The 25,741-nt window shown below is 35.2% G+C and overlaps 2 protein-coding genes across 2 annotated transcripts in view; both read right to left on the bottom strand.

The window, feature by feature from the left end:
* The window catches only part of LOC123316452 (monocyte to macrophage differentiation factor), a 245,539-nt gene that overhangs the window by 208,102 nt on the left and 11,696 nt on the right, over positions 1–25,741 (bottom strand). The gene's annotated exons all lie outside the window — the stretch shown is intronic.
* On the bottom strand, positions 1,576–1,971 carry LOC123317653 (secreted RxLR effector protein 161-like). The gene has a single exon (XM_044904259.1). The coding sequence runs from the start codon at positions 1,969–1,971 to the stop codon at positions 1,576–1,578; it is 396 nt and encodes a 131-aa protein (XP_044760194.1).

The following is a 25,741-nucleotide window of genomic DNA, read 5'->3' as shown; positions in this document are numbered from 1 at the left end:
GCAGATTATGCGCAGTTTCGACTTTCTTTCCAACCTCTTTCTCTGATGCTGATGCGGCGGTGACGAAGATCAATGCAGATTCGTCCAGATTGGTAGAGAACTCCAGTGCTAATAATCTCAAGTTGAGTATCCGGAAGTGTATCTCATTACTTTTTTCTAGTGGATCTCGAATGAGTTCGAAGCAGATTATTCTTAAAGTTGGTGATAAGCGAATTCCGTTTGCTAACAGCTGCAGGAATCTTCACATCATTTTCGACTGCTGAGATTTGCTGAGCATGTTGCTGTTGGAAATCGTATTCTGGGTTTTGATTCTCGTAAATACTTCTGCGAGTCCCTTGTGCTGCCTATATTGAATTATGGTTTGACTATTATATTCTTGCTTGGACGCCAGAACTAAGTACCGACTTCAGAAAGTTGTTGATGTTGTAGATTTATATTCGGTTTGCGAAAAAAGGAAATTCAGTGGTTAAGACTCGATAGCCTGTACAGGTTGCAGCTTGCTGTTTCAATTGAAAAAAATGTTCACTTCATCAAACCCTTCTTATTTGTGTGATAAGCTTATCTTTCGAGGAGATGTACCTGATGTGTCTGTTAGCTATAGGAATAGGCTTATGCTGCCCAGATTTAGAGCAGCCATGTTTCAGAGATAATGTTTAAGTAGAATGGCTAAAGGCCTAACGTCGCCTCATCATTGTATCTCATATGATACAGAATAAAGGCCCTTTATTTTTATTATTAATATTATTATTATAACAATATTTCTTTTTATCTGTCTAGGATACAAGAGGGTCGAGTAGAGAAATCGATAGGGTTGATAAGGGTCGGTTAACAAGGTTGTTCTAAGAAATCAATTCAATTTTAACTCTCATGTACTGTGCTTATAAAGTGAAAAGAAATCTAATTATTTTGAAATTTTTTTGTTTCAGTAGAAATCCCATGAAATTGTTATTATGTGGATATTTTTCACAAAGATTTTTTGAGATTTTATAATAAATTCTATGCTCACTGTTTCTATATTGATTTATTTTTGTATATTTTTACAGACAACTGTCAACTCTATTTTTTAGGTTATATGTTAACAATTTGACACGATCATAGAGTAACATTGAGTTTTATATAGGCATAAGGCCTACATTCAATACTCCCCCTTAAAACACAATGTTTCATTCAGTAAAAAAAATATAACAAAAAAAAAGGATATATGATTCAACGTGGATTCTGTTTCAAAATAATATTCCTGAATTTCTCAAATTTATGTTTAGGTAGAGCCTTGGTGAGGATATATCTGCTGTTCATCAGTTGAGCAATATTCAATTTCAAATAAACTATCTCTAAATTGCTCACTCACATAGTGGTATCTAACATCTATATGTTTGCTCTTTCTCATCAGTTGTCCTGATTTTATCATCTGTATTGCACTCTGAATGTCTATATGTAGAGTTATCCTTTTGCTTTCCTTGATGTAATTTCTTCTATTTGTGTCTTGAGAAATTTAATTTCTTTGATGCATTCAGCTGCAGATATGTATTCTGCCTCTGTGGATGATGTGGCTATAATACTCTGCTTTCTCGATAACTAGTTGATTGGAGCATCATTATATAGGATGATATATCCAGTGGTGCTTTTTCTGTCATTTAGGTCTCCTGCATAGTCTGAGTCACAGTAAACTTTCAGTTCAATTACATCTTTTCCATCATTCTTTTTCTTGTAGTATATGCCGTAATCTTTTGTTCCTTGAAGGTACCGCAATGTTCTTTTTATATTTTTATAGTCTTTATTCATTGGGTCTTCAGTAAATCGACTTTCATAATTAATAGCAAATGCTAGATCAGGTCTTGTTTTACATGAAAGATATAATAGACTTCCTATGGCTTCTCTATAGGGAAATAAAGGTTTTTCTATTTCATCTTGTGTATCTCCTGATTTCTCATCTGGTACAAGAGGAGTTTTCATTACTTTGCGTTCAGACATATTAAATTTTTCTAGAATTTTCTTCGCTTACTGTTCTTGATGTGAGAATATTCCATCTTTTGTTTTAATAATTTGTATTCCCAAATAAATATTAGGATCTTCTACGATAGACATTTCAAAATTGTTTATCAACTTCTTCAGAATATTCTCGATTTTGCTCAGATTATCTCCCATTATAATTCCATCATCAGCATGAATTGCCATGTACATTTCTCCCTGGTCTCCTCTGAATATACATTGATCTGTTTTAAGTTGTATTAGCCCTTCACCTTTGAGAAAATCGGTTAATGTTTTATTCCATCTTGAAGGAGCTTGTTTTAGTCCATATAGAGCTTTATTCAAGAGACAGATTTTACCTGCATCTTCACAGCCTTCAGGTATCTTCATGTAGATTTCCTGTTCGAGTTTTCCATACAGGAATGCAGTCTTTACATCAAAAACCCTAACATGGAATTTTCTGCTGCCATAGCAAACAAAAGCCTAAGAGAGCTGATGTCAACTACAGGACTAAATAATTCTTTTAAGTCTATATTCTTTTCTTGTTGACAGCCTTTAACAACTAATCTGGCCTTGTATCGACCATCATCTTTAATTTTAAAAATCCACTTGCTAGTAAGAACTTCTTCTCCTTTTGCTTTCTTGGGATCAACCAGTTTCCACGTATTATTTTTCTTTAGTGATTGTTTTTCCTCTTCAATGGCTTTCTTCCAGTTATGTTTATCAGAACCATTCATACACTCTCCATACGTTAGCATCGCTACTTCATAATCATCATATCTCTGTGGTCTTCTTATATTTGTTCGATCTCGGAGGTTTCTTCTTTCTTGATTCTCTTCAGTCTCTGTTTCTTCGTTTTCTTCTTCATCAACGCTTACTTCATCTCTGATCTCTTCCTCTCCATATTGCTGATCCTCATCGGTGACCAGTTCTTCATCTTCGACAATTAGGTTCCTTCTTTTTATATCTTCTGTCATTTCTTCTTCGAACAATACATCTCTTGACACAACTATAGTCCTTTCTTTTTCATCAAAAAGCCGGTATCCATTTAAGGCATATCCAACAAAAATATATGGTTTTGCCCTGTCATCAAGTTTCTTTAGGTGTCCTAGATTCTTTGCAAATACTTTTGATCCAAAAATTTGCAGTTTTGAGAGGTCTGGTCGTTTTCCATACCATTTCTCTGCAGGCGTTTCATCTTGATTAATTGTTGGACTTCTGTTGATCAGATATGTTGCAGTCAGTACTGCTTCTCCCCACATTTCTTTCTTGAGCCTTGAATCCGCTATGACTGCCCTTGCTTTATTCATTGTGGTAAGGTTCATTCTTTCTGCCTTTCCGTTAAGTTGGGGGGTATGTGGAATACTGTAGTCAAGTATTATCCCTTTTTCTTCACACCAGTTTTGGAGCCGTGTACTTGAGTACTCACCTCCTCTATCGCATCTTATTTTTACAACTTTTAGATTATGTTGATTCCCACTTTCCAGGACAAATTTTCTTAAATATCTTTCAGCTTCTGATTTATACTTAAGCAGGTAAGTTGCACAAAAATGGGTATAATCGTCAATTATCGTCATGTAATGGTTGTATCCATCATATGTAGAAGGATCTATTTGTCCACTCAAATCTGTATGGATTATTTCTAAAGGTCTTTTTGCTCTCTCTCTAACAGTTGAAAATACCTTTCTGTTTAATTTGGCACATGATTCACAGAATTTGTTTGGAGAGCATAATTCATGAGGTAGACCATTGCAGATTTTTTTTATTTTCGAGGTGTGGTCAGAGCTAGGATGACCTAATTTACGATGCCACTCTTGTTTTTCTTGTTCAGATAGGAAGGAGGATTCACTCTGCGGTTTTATTTTCAACTCGTATAAACCATTTTTGGACTTTTCTCCCTCTAAAATAGTAACTTCATTTTTTAGGACTTTTACACTTGTCTTTGTGAACAGAACATCACAGTTAATTTCTGTTATTGCATGAACGGATATGAGATTTCTGCTAAGATCTGGAACATATGACACATCTTTTAAAATACAGTTTTCTCCTTCGTACTCACCTGAAGCAACTATTTTCATTGAACTTCCTTGTTTGGCAATTCTGACAGTTCCTTCATATTTCCTTAAATTTGTCAGTAGGTTTCTTTTGTTACACATGTGTCCGGTACATGCACTATCTACTACCATCACCAGATCCTTATTTTCTTCAGTAATGTGTATTTCAGCTTCTTGAGGTTGGTTTGTCTTCCTTGTGTTCATCTCTTCTGTGGAGTCATCTTCACATGTATAAAAGGAGATTTTGTCATAACTGTTGTCTTTGCCATAATTCTGTTTGTTGAATTTTCCACCAGGTTTAAAAAAACAGTTTTCTTCCTTATGATTAGTTTTTTTGCATATCGTACAGGGTTTATTTTTGTCTTCTTCAGGATAATTTTGCTTGGACTCGTGTTTATTCTTGAGGAAACAGTCTTCTTCTTTATGGTTTGTTTTTTTGCATATAGGACAAGGTTTTAAATTCTTCTTGTTCTTCTTGAAAGTAGTTTTGAAGGCAACTCTTTCATCGTTGTTGTTTTTCAGTCTTGATTCTTCTCTGATAAGTCTTCCTATTAAATTCTCTTTTTTTTCTTCTCTTTTGGAATCCCATGCTGTAGTAAAATGGTTGATTTCATCTGGTAAAATAGACAATATTTTTGGAATGAGCATGTTATCTGTTATTTGTTCTTTCTGTAATTTATTCAACTCGAAGGCAAGATTTTGCATAGCGCTTATGTTGCTAGCCATATCTTTTGATCTATTATACTTGAAGCTGTAGAATTCTTGGAGCAATTGTTGTGCCCTCTGAGAAGAGTCTCTTTTGAATATTGATTTAAGCTTTTCATACATTGCATGTGAAGTTTCACAGCATAAAACATGGGTTTTAACGTTTTTATCAATGGTTTTCATGATGTGATATTTGGCTTTACTGTCTTTCTGCTTCCACTTTTTCTTACTTTCTTCATTGACACAATTTTCTAGTGTTTCTGTACCATCGACAATGTCGATTAAGTCTTTTGTGGCGAAGTCCCACAAAGCGAAAGGCGCTGGGTCTTGAAGAACGGCGAGGTCTTTCACTTCTTCATTTTCCTGAGTCATCCTGGAGAGTTTTATGATATATTTTTTTTATTTTTAGAGCTATGGGCCCATAACCTGTTGTTATGTGGATATTTTTCACAGAGATTTTTTGGGATTTTATAATAAAATCTATTCTCACTGTTTCTATATTGATTTATTCTTGTATATTTTTACAGACAACTGTCAACTCTTTTTTTTAGGTTATATGTTAACAATTTAACACGATCATAGAGTAACATTGAGTTTTATATAGGCATAAGGCCTACATTCAACAGAAAGTCGTCCGTCAATCATTCATCAAACTTTGTGAAAATTGCAATTTCATTTAATAAATAATTGCACAAGTCATAAAATAAATTTAGGATATTATGGTACCTATATATACCGCTTAAGCTCAAACAATCAGTTCTAAGATTAATGTTTTCGGTCAATTGAATTTGCACCATCTCCCCCATATTCCTCCTAAGCCAATTGGAATCCCTATCCAAAACTGTTGTCTCCAAACTCAAATTCGTGTCCAGTACTCAAGTTATGTAAATCCAAAGCTGTTTTGTTTGCTTTGGCCTGATTGTGATTTTTACAATCATTTTTGTGCTGTCCTATTCTCGAATTTAAATACTGTTTAGTCTGACCAATGTATGATTTTCCACACGAACAAGGTATTCTGTAAATCACATTCGACAACATATCCAACGGTGTAGGATCTTTCAACCGTTTGAATAGGCAATTGGTGGTTGGTACATTATAGTATGCTAACCGGGTGTGGTTATTTATTTAGAAATCTAAAATATTTTCAAGGCATGAGCACCTCCGGTTTTTCCGGAAATGACGTCAACTTCCGTTTTTCAAACTAGAACACCATTTTTTTCTTGCAGAAATAGATTCCTTAGAAAATTTCAAGTTATTTTGATGTAACATTTTTCAGTTTTGGTTGGAAAATTCTCTCTGAGCGGAAAAATTCGAAAAAAAAATAGAAAATAGAGCTCCGCTGAAAGAAGAATAACTTCGAGGTTTTTGGATGGAAAATTTTCATTTTTGGGATTTTTCAAGATGTAAGATTGATGTATCCACTTTAAAAAATTCATGATACAGGGGGTGAAAAAACCGCTTTCAAAGTTAGGGATGACAAAATCGTGAAAAATCAATTTTTTCAAATTAGAACCCCATTTTTTATGGCAGATATTGAATCTACGTTAAAAAATAATGTGAGTGTATGCATCACACCCTTGCCCTAAAGTGGATATTTTCTGAGTTATTCACAAAAAACTGTTTTTCGTCTTGAATTTTCAGCTATTTCTTTTCCCTTCACGCCAAAAAGATGAAATTTTCAGGAAATGTTACTTAAACCATGTTTTAGATTTTACTACCCTAATATGCAAGAGAAAAAAGTTACTGGTTGTTCCTAAATAGATGGCGAATTTTGATTCGAATTTGTATCGGAAACCTCTTTATTTCAACTAATCGGCCATCGGTTTTCTCCGCAGTGATCAATAAATAATTCCTTATGAACCATATGCAAAAACTTACCATGTTTTACATTCTTTTTTTTCAATGATAGATATCATTAATAACATCTGCCAAATTCCTGTTTATTCAGAAGCATTTTGTGTTTACTATTATATTAATTTGGTGATAATTCGTATCAAGTTATAAAATCGATCACTATGCCTAATTTTACCAATGAAGATTATTTAAATCTCATTCTACTTCATGGAGAATGTAATAAATTTGTAGATAGAACGATTCGACTGTTCATTGAGAGGTTTCCTGACCGACCCGGATCAACGAGAGGTACCATTAACATAACCATGACAAACTTGAGAAATGTCGGATCTTCCGTTAAGAAAACTATACACAGAGAAAAAAGTGTAGTAGAAGATGAGAACAACGAAATTACAGTTCTTGCATATTTTCGTGTGAATCCTCAAAATTCTCTCAAAGATGCCGAGATTGATCTGGGATTATCTCAATCGAGTGTTTGGAGAATATTAAAAAAACATAAAACCCAGCGAGCACAAAAACATCTCAGAGATGTTAAAAGTAAGAGATTTCGAATTATATGGATGTCCCTGGGATGTCACAAAAAGAACTACTCAGAAGTTTTTTTGATAGCCTTTTCATGTACACAATAGAACATTTCTAAAGCGCTTTGCGCACACGAAATCGCTGTTTGTAAGACTTCATATGAAATTCTTTTGTGAGGCCTTTTTTTCTTTGATTTGAATGTTTGAGGATACCACATTCTATTTTAAATGAACTACAAAGTTTTTAAATGAAATACAGAATACTATATAAGAATAAAAATATTTTAATGATACTCCAACAGGTACAAAAGGAAAAGAAATCACATTTCACATAAAAAATTGGACAACAAAAAACAATTGATAAATATTATACTACAGAAAAGGAGAATAAACAAAAAAATATCTCACATTCAATAAAACAAACATAAATAACCAAAAAGAAATATCACATTTAACATAAAAAAAAACAGAAATAATAGAAAACAAACTGATTATAATATTAGATGTACCGAAAGGGAAAATGAAAAAAAATTTATGAAAAATTTATTTTCCCTTCATTTTATCGTCCCTCCTCCTCTGGCTAATATGCCGAAACCAATCTTTGGCATAAAGTTCGAATACTTTCCTAGTGATTTGGAATTTTTTATGGATCACATCTACAAAATAAAAACAACTCAAACAATTAATTCACAAAATATATGAAGGTTAAGATGATTTTTTCCAATTAAAATAACAGAGAAAATAGCTGCATGAAAGGATCTGGAAGATTTGAGTTGTATATAGCTCCTGAACAGGTTGATTTGCGAAACGATTTTATTTATTTAATTATTTGTACTGGTATTTAAAGATGGAACAATTTAAAGGAGTTTTCAAAAACAAGAACTTTTCTGGGACAATTTGAATTATTTTGTGATTCACAAGTGATGAATGATTATTATCATCGTCGGAAGAGTAATCTTACAATTTTGCAAAATATATCAACGGCAGAGATAGATTATCGAAATATGTTGAAATCCTCGATGATATGGCTTTAAACTTTATAAAGTTATTTCTTGAATAATTATAATAACCTTCCATATACCATTCGATTATTCCAACCAAAATACAATGATCTCTTATACCTAGTCCCAAATACACAAATAATATTAACCACGCAGCGTGGATTCTTTTGAGGTTATATGTATGTTTCTGGACATTATACTATACATTTAATTCATGTAATACTTACTTATTAATTGTATTTGGTTACTATGAAGAGATCGATCCTAAATTCGCAATCAAAACCAACACAGAAGTAGTTAATATTATACAAATCACCAATCAACTTTCAACTCCGAACAGTCCACAGTCCAAACTACGAAGAAAGTGGAAATGGCGGCAAAATGAAATAGGTCAATTGTATATTGTTTATTTGGAATAAACCCCCCAAGGCAAACTATGCGACTCCAAGAGAAGATATCCACACGTTTACATTATTTTCAACACGACAGTACCTCTCAGTAGGTAGACGAAGAAATGCCACAGATGGCACAGATCAGAACAAATAAAGATTTCCAATAGCCTTTGGAGACCTCTTTGGGAAGTGCATATTACGTTTCAAAGAAACATCCTCATGCCAACATTTTCGAAACATCCCAAAACATCCCTGGGATGTTTGTGCTCGCTGGGAATGCACCCATATAAATTCAATAGGGTACAGCATTTGAAGGAAACTGATTTCGTCAGGAGAACAGAGTTTTGCGAAGCTATGATGATTCGATTTCAAGAGAATGAAAACTTCAGACAATGGAACTTTCAAGAGACCTGGAGTTTCAATGTTTTTTGCGCCATCAAAAATAATGCAATTCTCGATTGTAGTATTTTTGTAACTGTATTCTGTCCGGAATAAACTAATTACGATGCAGTGTATGTATTTTAAATAATTTATTCAATAAACTCCTTTTATAATCAGCGTAACGTATGTGTGTACATGTAACAATCAACCATCTTGTTATATTCTGTCAATCCTCAATCCTACCAATAGACATATTAGGCTACACAGTTACCAACCATAATACATATATGTAACACCCCCTTTACTAAAAAAAATTACAAATTTAATTTTTGAACGGGTTTCCTAACCCTAGAAGATTTCCTAACTTGTGGAACTTCGGGATCACTCGATTGAGGACATTCTTCCACTCTTAAATCTTTATTTTGTTCTGGAACCTCGACAGTCTCCTTTTGAATGGTAGGAGAGGGAGGTATGATTTCAGTTACACTCTCCTTACCTACAGCATCACCTATTTTAACAATTTGATCTATATGTCTTCTGACAATTCTCTTATCATCCAATTCAATTTGATAATTAAGTAAGCCGTCTCTTTCCTTGACATATCCGAAAATCCATTTATCACCGTTATAATTCCTAACAGCTACTCGTGAACCCAACTCAAAGTATCTAGAAGCATCTGCATTTAATTTAATATCCTCATCCTCCGACAATGCATCAGGCATCATTCTGTCTAACCTTGATTTAATCTCACGACCGAATAACATGAAAGCAGGTGATTTTCCCGTGGTTATGTGAGGCATTTTCCTGTACTGTAATAAGAGCGTGCTTAGTTTTTCATTCACAGACAGATTTTGTCCATCGTAAAACATTGCGCGTAGGGAATTCTTCAAAATCTGCACATAACGCTCGGCTTGCCCATTCGACGCTGGGTGGTACGGAGCGGAAAATCCAACTTTGGAATAATTCCATTTGATTTCAAAAATTTCTGAAATTCGTCAGGCTTGAATTGAGTTCCATTATCGCTAACAAAATAATCTGAAACTCCAAATCTCGCAAAGATTGACATACAAATTTCAATTGTGGTTTTTGACGTTATGTTTTTTACGGTGAAAATCTCTGGCCATTTTGAATATGAATCCACTAATAAAAAGAAATAGTGTCCCTGAAATGGACCAGCAAAATCGCAATGCACCCTTTGGAATGGTCTATTGGATGGCATCCAAGGATGATGCACCTTTGGAGGGTTATTTATCACTTTACAGCAAGAAGAACAATTCACAGCCATGTTAGTTATATCTGAATCTATCTTAGGCCACCAGCAATAACTGCGAGCTAAAGACTTCATTTTTGTAATCCCGAAATGACCTACATGTAATTCATCTAAAATACGTTTCCTAAGACGTTCAGGGATTATATACTCTGATACCTCGTATTAAGCAGTCATTCTGTAATGAAAATTCATTTTGGTCAATATTAAAACGAAATTTGGGAAGTACAGTCGTACCAGACTTTAGACCATTTATTATACTTCATTCACTTTTATTTTAGCAGTCGGTTGGCCATGGAAATTTGACACATTTCACTCTGTATAGTACGAAAATGTGGGGTTATGAAGCTTGTCAAAACATTTTTGGGTTTTAAATCAACGCTATGTTGCCCGTTCTACATAAAAGTTTCTGTTATTACGTACTTTATCAATGTCGAATCTCTTCGGAAAATATGTGACGAACATAATTGAAGTTTATACAAACTGATTGAAGGCATACCAAATCCAGTTATTTGTATGGAGAATGAGAATACAAGAGATCAGTATAATATCATAATATGCACTAGCTTGAGGAGAGTTAATGTTCGTTATCTTCTTTGGCTTACATCATTTGTAGATTTCAAAAATATTAACCCGAAGATGAAATGCATATGATGCAGTGGTTGGGAATGGGTATCTCCCGAAGGAATTAACAGATAATTCCCTAATAGCACAAAGTAGTCCTATGGACATCCATAGGACGTCCTCTTCGGACATTACGGACATCCATGGGACGTCCATTTCTGGTACAATGGACGTTCTATGGACATCCGAGGGACGTACAAATGTCACAACTTTGAACCGAATTCGGACGTCCATCGTGGACGTCCAATGGATATCCCGTTGGGACCATCATTAGCTATCTCAACGGTACAAAAATTTACCACGAGGTTGGCTATCCTATCTATTAGAATTTTAATGTCCTAGAACCCAATGTCTTACACTCAAACGCAGATGGTATTTTCTGTGTTGTTCCCATTTCCATCCATACTTACTAGAAAGTTTTTACACTTGGCCCGGATTCGAACTCGCGAGTACGTGGGGACATCGTATTACTGAGCCTTCGTTGCAACCGTCCTAGCTACCGAGACTATACGATATATCTACTTGTAGGAACATATTCATTATATTGTTAACTGATTTATGGAATAGTAGTCGATCAATACAGAAATACCATATAATAAGAACTAAAGTCTTAAAACTCAAACATAGATTATTTTATAATAGTAATTACTCAAGTATTTAGTCTTCGTTCATCATAACGTTATACGGACCATGTAATGTGTATAAGTACACATATTACGTCCATTACGGACTCCTAGTGAATATCCGGTATGGACATTCAAAAGATGTCCCTACCGGATATCCTTTAGGTATCCGTGATGGACGTTATACGGACCATGTAATGTGTAGGTATATGTAATTTGGTCCATATTACGTCCATTACGGACTCCTAGTGAATATCCGGTATGGACATTCATGGTCCCTACCGGATATCCACTAGGTGTCCGTGATGGACGTTATACGGACCATGTAACTTGTACGTGTTATTTGGTCCATATTACGTCCCTTACGGACTCCTAGTGAATATCCAGTATGATCATTCAAAAGATGTCCCTACCGGATATCCAATAGGTGTCCGTCATGAACGTTATACGGACCATGTAATATATACATGTTATTTGGTCCATATTACGTCCATTACGGACTCCTAGTGAATATCCGGTGTGGACATTCAAAAGATGTCCCTACCGGATATCCAATAGGTGTCCGTCATGGACGTTATACGGACCATGTAATATAAACATGTTATTTGGTCCATATATTACGTCCATTACGGACTCCTAGTGAATATCTGGTATGGACATTCAAAAGATGTCCCTACCGGATATCCAATAGGTCTCCGTCATGGACGTTATACGGACCATGTAATATATACATGTTATTTGGTCCATATTACGTCCATTACGGACTCCTAGTGAATATCCGGTGAGGACATTCAAAATATGTCCCTACCGGATATCCACTAGGTGTACGTGATGGACGTTATACGGACCATGTAATATATATGTATAAGTTATATGGTCCGTAATATGTTCATCACGGACACCTAATGGATATCCAGTAAGGACATATTTTTGACATTGCCTGTATTGAGTCGGTCAGGGACTATTTTGGAACTATAGGATACGGACATATGTCATATAGTCCGTATTATGTCCATCACGGTCATCCAATGGATATCCGATACGGACATGGTACATAAATTGGACTAACAATGGATATCCATCTTGGACGTCCTAAAACTGTCCGGAAACGGACGTCCAAAGGACATACAAATCAAGTCCATGGACGTTCCGACGTTAAATGGACATGAATTGTACGTCCCATGGACGTTGTGTGCTATTAGGGTTACGAGAAGGTTAAATTCTTCAACAAAAATCATCTTGCATCAATATAAGTAAAAGGAATTGAATGAAGTTTCAAGTTAAGATGAACTTCACCTTTGAACAAAAATTTCACATGAATAAACAAGTAACAGGGCAACTTGCGCGTATTTGTGGCTTTTCATCTTAATACATTGATGTAATAATAATAATTAGGTATTTATTAGTACCTTAAGACATTTACATTGTATAGGACAAGTCAAATGAAAAATAGAAAAATCCATTTTAGGGAACTTATTCTTCGATGACATTTATCGAAAATCCTGTAGTAAACTTTTCGCATTAATTCACTCAAACATAAAATTCTCAAATGCCACCACTTTTTTTGGTTTCCCAATAGAAGGAAATTCTTTGTCATCCTCTTCATTCACAATCTTTCTGATTGTGGAAATATTCAGCTGAAATATAAGTTGTTTAGATTCAGATGAAACATTATATAAATTCTCTTACATTGAATATGTTCGCTACCGTCTGACGTATTGTGGATTTTAGAATATCAGGGTTATAACTATTTGAATGAGCGGACCTGAATTCTAAATAGCCCTTCCTGAAACCCTGTCTCTTTTTTCAATCACTTTCGGCATTTTCGTAATAAAAATTTATATTAGTTGTGGCAACGGCGTTATGACGTTATCTACATTTCATGGGTGCCAACCTAACTTCGTTCTAGTTACAAAAACTTGAGAAAATTATTTCATGGCAGACCGACTGCTAAAATAAATTTGAATGAAGTATAGTTCAAATATCTCTCTGTCTTCTTTTGTATATTTTGATAATTCTGAAACTGTAATTGGAAAAGTATTAATCTGATTTATATTGAAAAACTCCGACTCTTCAATAGTACTCTTATTAGAAACCGATTTGTTTAATAATCTGGACATAGCGTCGGCATTAGCGTGATCTTTTGTGTTTTTGTATTTGATTGTGTAATTGAATGCTTGCAAATAGATTACATAATGTTGCATTCGTGCAGCAGAATATATGGGAAGGTTTTTACCTGGATTAAATATTTGGACTAAAGCGCTACAGTTAGTAATTAAAGTGAACTTGGTGCCATATAAATACTGGTGAAAACGTTTAACCCCGAAAATAATTGCATATGGTTCTTTATCTATTTGTGAATATTTCTTTCGGGTATCTGTTAAAGTCTGTGAAACAAATTGAATGGGTCGTTCACTACCGTCATGCATTATGTGAGATAACACGGCTCCTACACCAAAAGAACTACTATCTGTAGCGAGAACCAAGGGCAATTTCGGGTTGTAATGGGTGAAAACCGTATCTGAATTCATTTCATTTTTAATATGCTGGAAAGACTTTTCGCATTCTTTACTCCACTTCCAAGGTGTTTCCTTATGTAATAACTGATTCAATGGAAATGTCACTGAACTAAAATTTTTAAAAAATCGACTATAATAATTCACTAAGCCTAAGAACGAACGTAATTCGTCTTTATTCGTTGGTCTTTTAATGTTCTGTATGGCTTCAACTTTCTTTCTAGACTTTTTTATACCTAATTTAGTTATAGAATAACCGCAATACTCAATCTTGTCAACCATAAAAACGCTTTTATCGAAATTTATGCATATATTGTATTCATCAAATCTTTTAAATATTTCTTTTAATCTGTCTAAATGTGATTTATCATCTGGGGCAGTAACCCTTAGGTCATCAAAGAATATTGCTACCCCCTCGATGCCTTTCAAAATAGTTTCTATAGTTTTCTGCCAAATGGCAGGTGCTGACGCAACCCCATACATTAAACGAATAGGCTTTAAAAGGCCTCTTTTTGTATTCAGAGTAAGCAATTCCCTATCATCAGGGTGAATTTCTAAATGTAAGTATGCTTGAGTAATATCAATTTTGGAAAATTTTTCTCCTCCTGCCATATTTGTAAGTAATTCGTCTATAGTAGGCAAAGGATAATCATCAACTACTAAATTTGGGTTGAGGGTAGGTTTGTAATCCCCACAAACTCTTATATTCCCATTGGATTTGACTACAGGTACAATTGCACTTGCCCATTCACTACTATCTACAGGCTCTAAAATCCCCTGATCAATCAAAGAATCTAATTTCTCATTTACTTTTTCCTGTAAAGAAAAGGGTACCGATCTACTTTTTGCAAATTTTGGGGTAACTCCCTCTTTTAGTCTTAGACGTGCAGTTATATTTCTAATATAACCAACTCTATTTTGAAATATCGGACAGTATTCATTTAATTAATTTTCTAAATTGGAATCTGAATTATTGCAATCATTAAAAGTAACAGAATTTATGTTAAAAAAATTCGCGAGATTCAACTCTAATTTTCTAAGCCATTCTCTACCGAATAACGGGTTACTATTCGTCTTTACTAAGTATAATTTCAAGAAATGTAGTTTGCTTTTATATGTAACCCGAACTTCAATGTAACCTAGCACGATTAAACTACTTCCTCCATAAGTAACTAATGTAATATCACAAGGTTTAAGTGTAAGGTAAGGAAAGTGCACATCGAAATCAACCTTGCTCATTATGGAAACAGCTGCTCCGCTGTCTAATTCAAATTTAATTCTCCTACCTTCAACTTTTATTGTGCAGTAAAATTTCTTACGTAGGGAAGAACTATCGTTTGTAGCAACCTGATATAATTCGCAAATATCCTCTCTCGAATCCTCCGAACCTCCAACATTATCCTGGTTTGAATCTGAAACTTCATTACATTCGTTAGATTTCTTAAATTTGAAACAAACTTTTTGTGAATGTCCTTTGTTTTTGCAAAAATGAATTTACGAATTTGCATGTATTTGCCAGATGATCTGTATCTCCACAACGGTAACATCTTCTCCTCCTTGTAGATGATCCATCAGTTTGTGATTTCTTCTGTTTCCCATTCGTGTTGCTTTTGTTCTTTCTAAAGACAACCTTATTGACTTCTGCATTCCCATTCATAGCGTTCATCTGCAGTTCTGTGGCTTCGAATGCCTTGGCGATTTCTCGAACTTCGTCCAACTTGATTTCACCCTTTTCCAGAAATTTCCTTCTCAGTTCGGATGATGAACACTTCTCGATTACCTGGTCTCTAATTTGATCGTCTAAATCGATGTAATTGCAGTTTTTTCCTTGTTCCTTCAATTTTGTGATGAATTGCTCCATGGACTCACCCTGTACTTGTTTAATACTGCGAAATATGTATCTTTCGTAGACTGTATTAGTTTTTGGACTAAAGTAGCTGTCCAGAGTGATCATTGCTAGATTGTATTGGTTATTCGAAGAAGTGTCTTCCGAAGCCGGTAGTGTGAAATATATGTCTTGTACTTCTGGCCCAGCACAATGTAAGAGTAGGTTTTTCTTCCTAATATCGTCTGTAATACCTTTTGCACTAATGAATATCTCGAAACTCCTTCTCCACTTTTTCCATTTTACGCCTAACGACGCCATTTCCTCGTTACAGTTGAAGTGAGGTATTTGTGAAGCATCCATCTTAGTTTATTTCCTTAATCTCGTCGCCACTGTAGTATTTTTGTAACTGTATTGGGTCCGGAATAAACTAATTACGATGCAGTGTATGTATATATATTTATTCAATAAACTCCTTTTATAATCTGCGTAACGTATGTGTGTACATGTAACAATCAACCATCTTGTTATATTCTGTCAATCCTCAATCCTACCAACATAGACATATTAGGCTACACAGTTACCAACCATAATACATATATGTAACATCGATGTTCACATTTATGATGGGACTTTAACTGGTAAGATAGAACACTACACATGTTTGCATTATTTAAAGAATGTTCTCCCTTAGGAGATAGATATTCTGACATATTGACTCAAATAATTGAGCCGCTAGTACAGAACCATAATGACTTATGGTATCAACAAGATGGCGCGCCTCCACACAATTCACTCAATGTGTCAAATATCCTCTACAGGCTATTTGAAGATCGATGGTTGGCGAACAATGGTCCACATCTTTGGCCACCACGTTCTCCCGATTTAACTCCTTAAGACTATTATGTTTGGGGTAGGATAAAAAATATTGTCTACTCAACTCCCCTGACTGATAAAGAGGACTGCATAGAACGAGTCAGAAATGCGTTCAGGTTTGTTTAGATTTTTATATTCATAGTTTTGAAACTCAATTTGGTTTTTAAACACTTTTGCAGATCTCTTCCTCCCGATGAAATAAGAAGAGCAACGCACGAAGCATTCCTGAGACGTATAAATAAATGTCTAGAAATTAACGGCCAAAACTTTGAGCATCTTCTCTAGTTATAACTGCGAGAGTTTGCCATGATTCTCCTAATAGTAACTTGAAGTCGGTTCCAAGAAGTGGTGAAAAATCTACAGCAGGGTTCAAATAACAGTTCCTGAAAATTTCATCTTTTTGGCGTGAAGGGAAAAGAAATAGCTGAAAATTCAAGACGAAAAACAGTTTTTTGTGGATAACTCAGAAAATATCCATTTAAGGGCAAGGGTGTGATGCATACTCACATTATTTTTCAACGTAGATTCAATATCTGCTATAAAAAATTAGGTTCTAATTTGAAAAAATTGATTTTTCACGATTTTGTCATCCCTAACTTTGAAAGCGGTTTTTTCACCCCCTGTATCATGAATCGCGATTTCGATTTTTTAAGTGGATACATCAATCTTACATCTTGAAAAATCCCAAAAATGAAAATTTTCCATCCAAAAACCTCGAAGTTATTCTTGTTTCAGCGGAGCTCTATTTTCGATTTTTTTTTCGAATTTTCCCGCTCAGAGAGAATTTTCCAACCAAAACTGAAAAATGTTACATCAAAATAACTTGAAATTTTCTAAGGAATCTATTTCTGCAATAAAAAAATGGTGTTCTAATTTGAAAAACGGAAGTTGACGTCATTTCCGGAAAAACCGGAGGTGCTCATGCCTTGAAAATATTTTAGATTTCATCAGCATCGTGAAATACTTATAAGTGCTGAATTTCATGAAAACACGTTCAGTAGTTTCCCGTATAAATATGGGTGAGTTTCCTCGTGAAAGACCCTGTATATGGAGGGAAATCTGAAGTATCGGCTATCTGATGTAGTTTCACTTCAACCTTAGCTACCTTTTTTACCCTTATTTGTTTCCAGGCCACCGTTTCTTTGATTTCACCTTCTTCTTTCGACATACAATGTGTGCATCGGTCGCTTTGTTTTGTCCCCGCATTTTAATTGTCATATATGATTCCTTTTACACGAAATTTTGGAGATTTTTTTCGAAATCTTTTAAATTGTGTAATGTTCCATGTGTCCAAGTTATGAAAAACTATCTTTTCTGTGATATATTTTCTAGTCAATATCTTGAAGTACAGCCCATTTTTCCTTCTCATTTGTAAACATCTACAGAATGTTAAACTATGTTTCTCCACAGACTTTGTCGAGCCCTGAGGTTGGAAATAAATTTTTCTGAAACGTTGGCGAACTAAGAGAGTATCTTTTTCCTGTATATCTCTCTGATCCTACACCACCAACCATCTTAAAGTAAAATTTTTGGATCTCCACTTCAAAATTCGTGAAACTATCTGATGTAGTCTCTTGAACACTTGTGCGGCCAAGGTTTGCGTAAAATGCGTGTATACACTGGTTGACAAAATTTTTGGGGTAGTTGTTGTTGCTCAAGATGGTCCTTATTCGTCTCAGGTTGGCATCGTGATAGGAAACATGACTCAAGTTCACCATTCTGTACAGTAGTCCTCTTATTATGCTCATCTTATGGTTGTATTGTTTATATTCAAATCTAAACTCATATGTACCATGCGCACATACAATCCGTACTGACCACGAATATATTCACACACATCATTCATGTAACCAAATTCAACGAATATAGATATAAGGTTAATCACAGTTTTTATTCAAACTTAATTCACAAGTAGATCGAGTGAAAAATATCACAAGATCGAACATGTTCGCTTCGAGCCCGATATGAACCAAGCGATATCAAACTCAAACAACAACTCTGGTCAAAAAAAAAACATTCAAGAAACCATTTCCAGTGCGAATTAGTGTTTCCAAATCAGCTGATCCTGTTTTGTGAACCTGCAGACAGCAGCGTTCCCATCAACAGAGTTATTCAACCGACGAAAGCATTTTAAAAACTCGAAGTGTTTACTAAGAAATCTCAAGTAAGCCTTCCTTCTTTCATTTCCGAATTCCTTGATTCATTCTGAATTGCTTATTATTACATGTTATGGATTCTCATTTGTCAAAATGTCTGAAAAACAAATAAAAACCTTCCATTTCAAACGAGGTAGTATCAAAGGACAAATCACGCGTTTTTCAAAATTTTTAGTAGCCATAACAGATGATAGTAATTTAGAAGAGTTTGAAAAAATTGAACCGTTTTGGAATCATTTAAATAATATTCAAACTGAATTAGAGTTCATTGATAAAAATACGACACCTGAAGATCATCTTTCTGAAAGAACGGAACTTGAAAATTCTTATTTCAAAACTATTGGCCAAGCACAGAGGTTGATGAAACAGTTAACACTGTTGATATAAAATCTTCTTCTAACACCCACAATTTCCAAAATAATTCCAATAGTTCGATAATTCAAAATACAAATTCAAAGCTGTCAAAATTAAATTTACCTGAATTCCATGGAGCATATAAAAAGTGGCTTCAATTCTCTGATACATACAAAGCAATGATTTTTAACTGCCAATCTATCAATAAAGTTCAAAAGTTTTGGTATTTGAAATCTTGTATAAAAGGTGAAGCTGCAAATGTAGCGTTAGAAGTAGCTGAAGCAAATTACGACAAAGCGTGGGATCTCCTCTGCGAACGTTATCAAAACAAAAGAGTTATTTTTCAAACTCATTTAAATGCCATAACTGAACTTCAGAATGTGCAAAAAGAGTCTCATATTTTACTCAGGAATATAATTGATACTGTCAATCAGAAGTCTTGAATCTTTAGGATTATCTGTAGACAAGTGGGACACCATCATTATTCTTAGTTAGGCTTAGGCTTAGTTTCAGCCAAACCAGATGTATGTAAGAAATTTTCACGATTTAAGTGTTGCGCATGTTGCTACCACAGATCCGGTATGCATTTTTCGCAAAAAGGATCACTTCATATTCACATGTGAAAATTTTCTAAAACTCAGTTTACCACAACGTATAAGTGATATCAGAAAACTCAATGCATTCAGTAACTGTCTACGTAAGGGACACTCATCAAGGGATTTTGTAAAAATCAACATTCTTGCAAAAAATTTTCGCTGCGACACAATACTTTATTACATTTACGTCCAGTTGCAGGAAAGCCCATTAAAATTTAATACTTCATTAAAATCTTAATCCTCCATTTTCCCCTTCAAAAATGATTTTAAATTTTGATAGGGCATCAAATCTTAATGGATTTTCCTGCAACTGGGCCATAATAAGGAAAAGTCTTCTACAGAAACTCACTCAGCGCTTCCACAAAAAAATGAAACTAGTAATTCACAATCTATTTCTAATATTTCACAATCAACTCTCACTGCTTGCTCTGAGGAATATACTCATAAATGTCGAGCTAGTCTCGATAACTACTCTCATTCCAATTTCATTACTGAAAAATTATTTAAAGTGTTACAACTCCCTACATCAAAGGTCACTCATTCAGTTGAAGGTTTCGGTTCAAACATAACATCCCTACTCTACAAAACATAGGCTACTTTGAAGTCGAAAGCAAATTCTTATATTCCAAAGGATGTACTTTTTTTGATATCCGATAAAATAACAAAGGATTTACCTGCTATTTCATTCAACATCAATAATCTCAAAATTCTATCTAATATTATTGGCGGATGAAGAATGCAATGAAACAGGTTCAATTGATTTACTTATTGGAGCTTCTATTTTTTTGGATTTAATTTCTATTGGACGCATAAATTTGCCGGGTCATCATGCATGACAAAAAACAAAACTTGGTTGAATATTTTTCGGTCCTCTACCGATATCACATGCAACTACTTCAAGTTCAATTTGCAATATAACATTACAAAATGATAATATTCATGATTTACTAGAGCGCTTTTGGAAGATTGAAGAATATCCAATACAAACTCAATATTCCCCAGAGGAAGCAGAATGCGAGAAACATTTTCTAGAAACCACGTTTCGTGATGAAACAGGCAGATTTATTGTCAGTTTGCCTATAAAGGAGAGCATAAACCAGCTTGGTGAATCTTTCGACGTCGCACTCAAACGATTCTATGACATTGAGAAAAAACTTTCAAAAAATCCTGAATTGAAGGAACAATATGTCTCATTCATGAATGACTACGAGAACCGCGGATACATAACCAAAATAAATACGTCGAATGATTCAATTCGAAATACAATCTTCTATTTATCTCATCATGGAGTAATGAAAGTATCTAGCACGACGACAAAACATCGTGTTGTATTTGGCGGTTCAGCAAAAACTTCAAGCGGCATCTCATTGAACGATTTGTTTACAATAGTTATTAGGTTTCGAACTTACAAGTACGTGGTGACAGCTGATATAGAGAAAATGTATCGAATGGTAAAAATACGACCTGATCAGCGGGATCTACAACGAATATTATGGCGTTCAGACCAATCTCAAGAAATTTGTCATTATCAGCTAAACACACTTACTTACAGTACTGCCAGCGCTGCATTTCTTGCTATTAGAGCTTAATTCCAAGTTGCTAAGAAAAATGAAACAAAATTTCCTAAAGCTAGTCAAGTTATCAAGTCCAGTTTTTATGTGGATGACTTACTAACCGGTGTATTCTGAATCGTATAAGAACAGGTCACGGACGTTGCAATAGCATGCTTTTCAGGTGGAATTCAGTTGAAAGCTCTAGTTGTGAATGCGGGGAACCAGAAGAAACCATAAATCATCTAGTTAATCATTGTCCAATTTATAAATTTCAGGATGGTTTTAGAGCTATACATGCAGTTTCCGAATCTTTTTGGAATTGGGTTGTCAATTTTAGGTCAATCTAACATATTGAATCTAATTTTATTATTTATCTTCTTCTGCTTTTGTTTTCTCTTTATTTCAGATAAATGTTTCTGGTATCTTGGAAAAGACTTTCTGGATTTTCCTTCTTGTTGGAGAAAGAATCAATTTTTGCAGTGCGAGATGCCCTTCAATATGAAATATTTCAGCTTATTTCGTGAACAATTACAATCCACTACACTCACGGGGAGAAAGGGTTTTTTTACTGAGGTTTTTCCCTAAGCTCTTGTATCATACACCAATTTGTATGGTACTCCGTTACGCTAACTTCTGCTAAAACTGTATCTCATACACATGCTATAATTATTGTTTGCTGTTCAAGATTGTAATGCTCTAAATCATAGAAAGTTCTGTCAGAACTAGTGCATATCTTAAGTTCCGCTGGTTTCAATCTAAGAAAATTTGTCTCAAATGATTGCGAAATTTTAGAACACATCACTCAAGTTAAATCTGAATCAACGCAAACCTTTATTACCAATGATAAGACAACTAAAACGCTAGGTTTGATATGGAACTCAGCAGATGATATTTTCAAATACACTATATCCTATAATCAGTCATCTAATGTCACAAAACGCACGATACTGTCAGCAGCGGTGGCACAAATTTTTGACTCTTTAGGTCTTATAGGACCTTGTACAATCAAAGGCAAAATTATCATTCAGAAACTTTGGCAACTAGGTTCACAATGGGACGAGAATCTTCCAGTCAATTTACATTCTGCATGGATCGAGTTCTCTAGTCAAATACTTTATTGCACTCACGTTGCCAGACACATAATCTGTTCAGATCCTATTTCCATTGTATTAAACTGTTTCGGAGATGCTTCGGAAAAAGCTTAGGGAACTTGTTGTTATCTTCGATCTGTTGATCAATTCAACCAAATTCCTGTTCATTTACTTTGCGCAAAATCTCGCGTCGCACCTCTTAAAATGATAACGTTACCTAAACTCGAACTCTGCGCGGCTCTTTTGAGTATTCAGCTCTCTCAAAAGGTTCTACAAGCCATGTCTGATAAAATTGATAACACTTACTATTGGAGTGATTCCAATATTGCATTAGGTTGGATAAATACTGAACCGCATCAACTCAAAACGTTTTTAGCGAATCGAGTAACTGAAATACAGCAGTTTTCACGTTCCCTCAGAATCAAATCCAGCAGGTATTATATCACGAGGCATTAATCCAAAGGAATTAATGGAATGCAAATTATGGTGAAACGGTCCTGTTTGCTTGTCCCGAGAAAAATCTTCCTGGCCCAAAACCAATATTTTGCCCCAATTCGTGAAATCGAAAAACTGATCTTACTCTTATCATAATGACAGACTCTCAAGATATCCGGTTTTCTTCACTCCTAAAAAGTCCACAGAGTTATAGCCTCTTGCCTACGGTTTATAAACATCTCAAAAATCTCAATTCCCGAAAATCGTTCTGCAGGTAAACTATCAAAATCTGAAAATTGATAATTCTCTTAAAACGATTTGTAAACTAGATCAAAGGAACGCATTTCCTTCAGAGTTTGTATCTCTACAAAAATCCAAACAGATATCCCCAAATAGTAAAATTGTATCTTTGAATCCATTCATGGACAAAAATGGTTTGATAAGAGTGGGAGGAAGACTCAAACATTCCAACCTCACTTCCAACCAAAAGCATCCAATTCTATTACCTTATTATTGCAATTACACTAAATTGATGATAAGACATGAGCATTTGAGGCATCTTCATGCAGATGCTCAATTTTTTATTTTTTTTTTGGTGTAGCAAGGGGAAAATCTGCAAATCAGACGAATCACCCTCTCCTGCGGGAGAACAAGTGTGGGGACTCTCACTCTCCTGAGCTCCAGACCCACTAAAAACCCTTAACTGCTTCTTGAATATTGGTTCCGGGCATTTGCCTATAAACCGTTCATCTTTTAGTCGGTTTTCTTCTCGCACACTATCGTGCTGGAATTTATGTGTTTATCCTCTAATGGATAACACTTTATTGGATTTTTCAATAAGTTTATGTTCTTATTTTAATCTCTTCTTAATTGATCTCTTGGTCTCCTTCGGTAAATTCGCATTCTCCTTCTGTCTTCATCTGGGTCGTAGTATACTAGTCTCCTGAGTTCTTGATTCGGATGGTTTTTCGCTATTTCGAATAATTTCTCTGCTTTTCTGTTCATGAATTCCGTTATGTTTTCCCATTTTAGGTCCCTATAAAGCTGTCTATTCCTGACAAACCAAGGTGCATCTATTGCACATCGTAGCAGCTTGTTTTCAGTGGCTTAAATTCTTTTGATGTGGCTCTTTGCCGCGAAACCTCAGGCAACTGATCCATAAGTCAGTTGAGGCCTAGCAACGGCTTTGATTATCTTCAATTTTGTCTCTTTCGACATGTGGCTTCTTCTTCCTATTAGAGGGTAGAGTCTATTCATCGGTGCTTTCGTTTTGTCGATTGCTTGTTCGATATGACTTTTCCAAGTAGGTCCTTTGTCAACTTCTAGATTCGTTGTGGGTCGCAGTCTTCTCTTCTGTAGTAATATTGCTTGGCTCTTTTGTCCATTGAGCTTGATTTTCCACTTTATGCACCAGTCATTTGTTTCGTCAATCGTTTCTTGTAGAACTCGTTCTATTAATTCTGGGTTGCGGTGTCGAGTTGCTATGCCTGTGTCGTCAACATATAACGTTAGCATGGTTCTTGGATTCTTCGGAATATCGTGAATATATATATGTTGTACAGAAGTGGCCCAAGTACTGACCTTTGGGGTACTCCAGCCTTTATATCTCTTGTTTGCAGATGCTCAAGCTACTCTTGCAGCTGTTAGATCAAAATTTTGGCCAATCAACGGCCGTAGCGCTATTCTAGGAGTTTTACGCAGGTATGTATTATAACTTGCTTCAGATCACAACCAATAGAAAGTCGATATCAAATGGGAGATATCCCAAATTCACGTTGAAAACCACAACGCCCATTCGCAACAACAGGCATAGATTTTGCAGGTCCTTTCACATTAAAGATGGCAGAACGAAAAATAGAAGAATTATCAAGTGCTATGGCGACATGGCAACATGGCAAAATTTTAAGAGTACGTTACAGAATTGCTCCGTTTGAAAAAGGATCAATTAATCGATATTATTATTAGTAGAAAAGTGCCTGAGGTGGTCAATCTTAGTGAGAAACTCAGAGATTATATATCGAATGGATTCAGTCAACGTTTCCAGAGTTTTGAAGAAGATTCGAGCTGTTGTTATGATGATAACCTAGAAAATGCTGATTCAATCTTGGTTGTAGAAAGAAAGCTGAAACTAGCAAATATGGAGATCAAATATTCAAAGAAAGCTTGTGGTCGCCTTGAGAAGGTAATTGAAGACAAAGAACGTATAATCACGCTGTTAGACAATAATAAAAATCATGATAACGAAAACTGTAACTTCCCGCATCTTGGAGTTCCATCCGCCGTTGCCGATGTGAAGAAAACTTCAGATGTTTTGGTGAAAAGCAAGATCCCTAATACTAAGATGGATAAAAATGCAGCATCAGTCTCGAAGAATTCTGAGCCTGCTATTGGTGATGAAAATAAAGCACAACCATCGGTTATCTCTGAAAGCCTCCATGAGGACGAAGCTGGTGGTAAATGGTCTGATGTTGTAAGAAAAAAGCGATTAAATAGGGAAAGAAATATGAAGAAGGTCTGTTTCGGAACAAAAGCTACTGACCAAGATGTCGCAATTCAAGGTGCTATCCGTAGGCAGTGGATCTATGTGGGTAGAATTGCTGGGAAGCAGGTCTCTGAGGACGAGATAAAAAACTACTTGAAGGAGGTTCCTGGAAACGATTTAATCATTGTGAAGAAGCTAAAGACCCTGGGCCAAAATTCCGCTTTCAGCATTGGATTGCCATCTGAGGAGTCACGAAAACTGGTGTACGACAGTTCCTTTTGGCCTGAAGGTATAATCCTAAGAGATTTCACCTTCGATAAGCAATTTTTCCGGAAAAGCAGAGAACTCAAGGACGCAATTCAGATTCGTAATGCCACTCCACATTCCCAAGATCAGAGCCAGCTGAGCGTTTTTGTTTGTTGGTTCAAAATGTTCAATCCCTGGGTACAGCCTACAATGGCCTACAA

The sequence above is a fragment of the Coccinella septempunctata genome, chromosome 7 (genome assembly GCF_907165205.1).
Source record: "Coccinella septempunctata chromosome 7, icCocSept1.1, whole genome shotgun sequence".
Classification (NCBI taxonomy): domain Eukaryota; kingdom Metazoa; phylum Arthropoda; class Insecta; order Coleoptera; family Coccinellidae; genus Coccinella; species Coccinella septempunctata.
This window is presented reverse-complemented; position numbering and strand designations above follow the sequence as displayed.

Coding starts and splice junctions, on each gene's coding strand:
- LOC123317653 (XM_044904259.1), bottom strand. CDS start 1,971: ATGTCTGAACGCAAAGTAATGAAAACTCCTCTTGTACCAGATGAGAAA.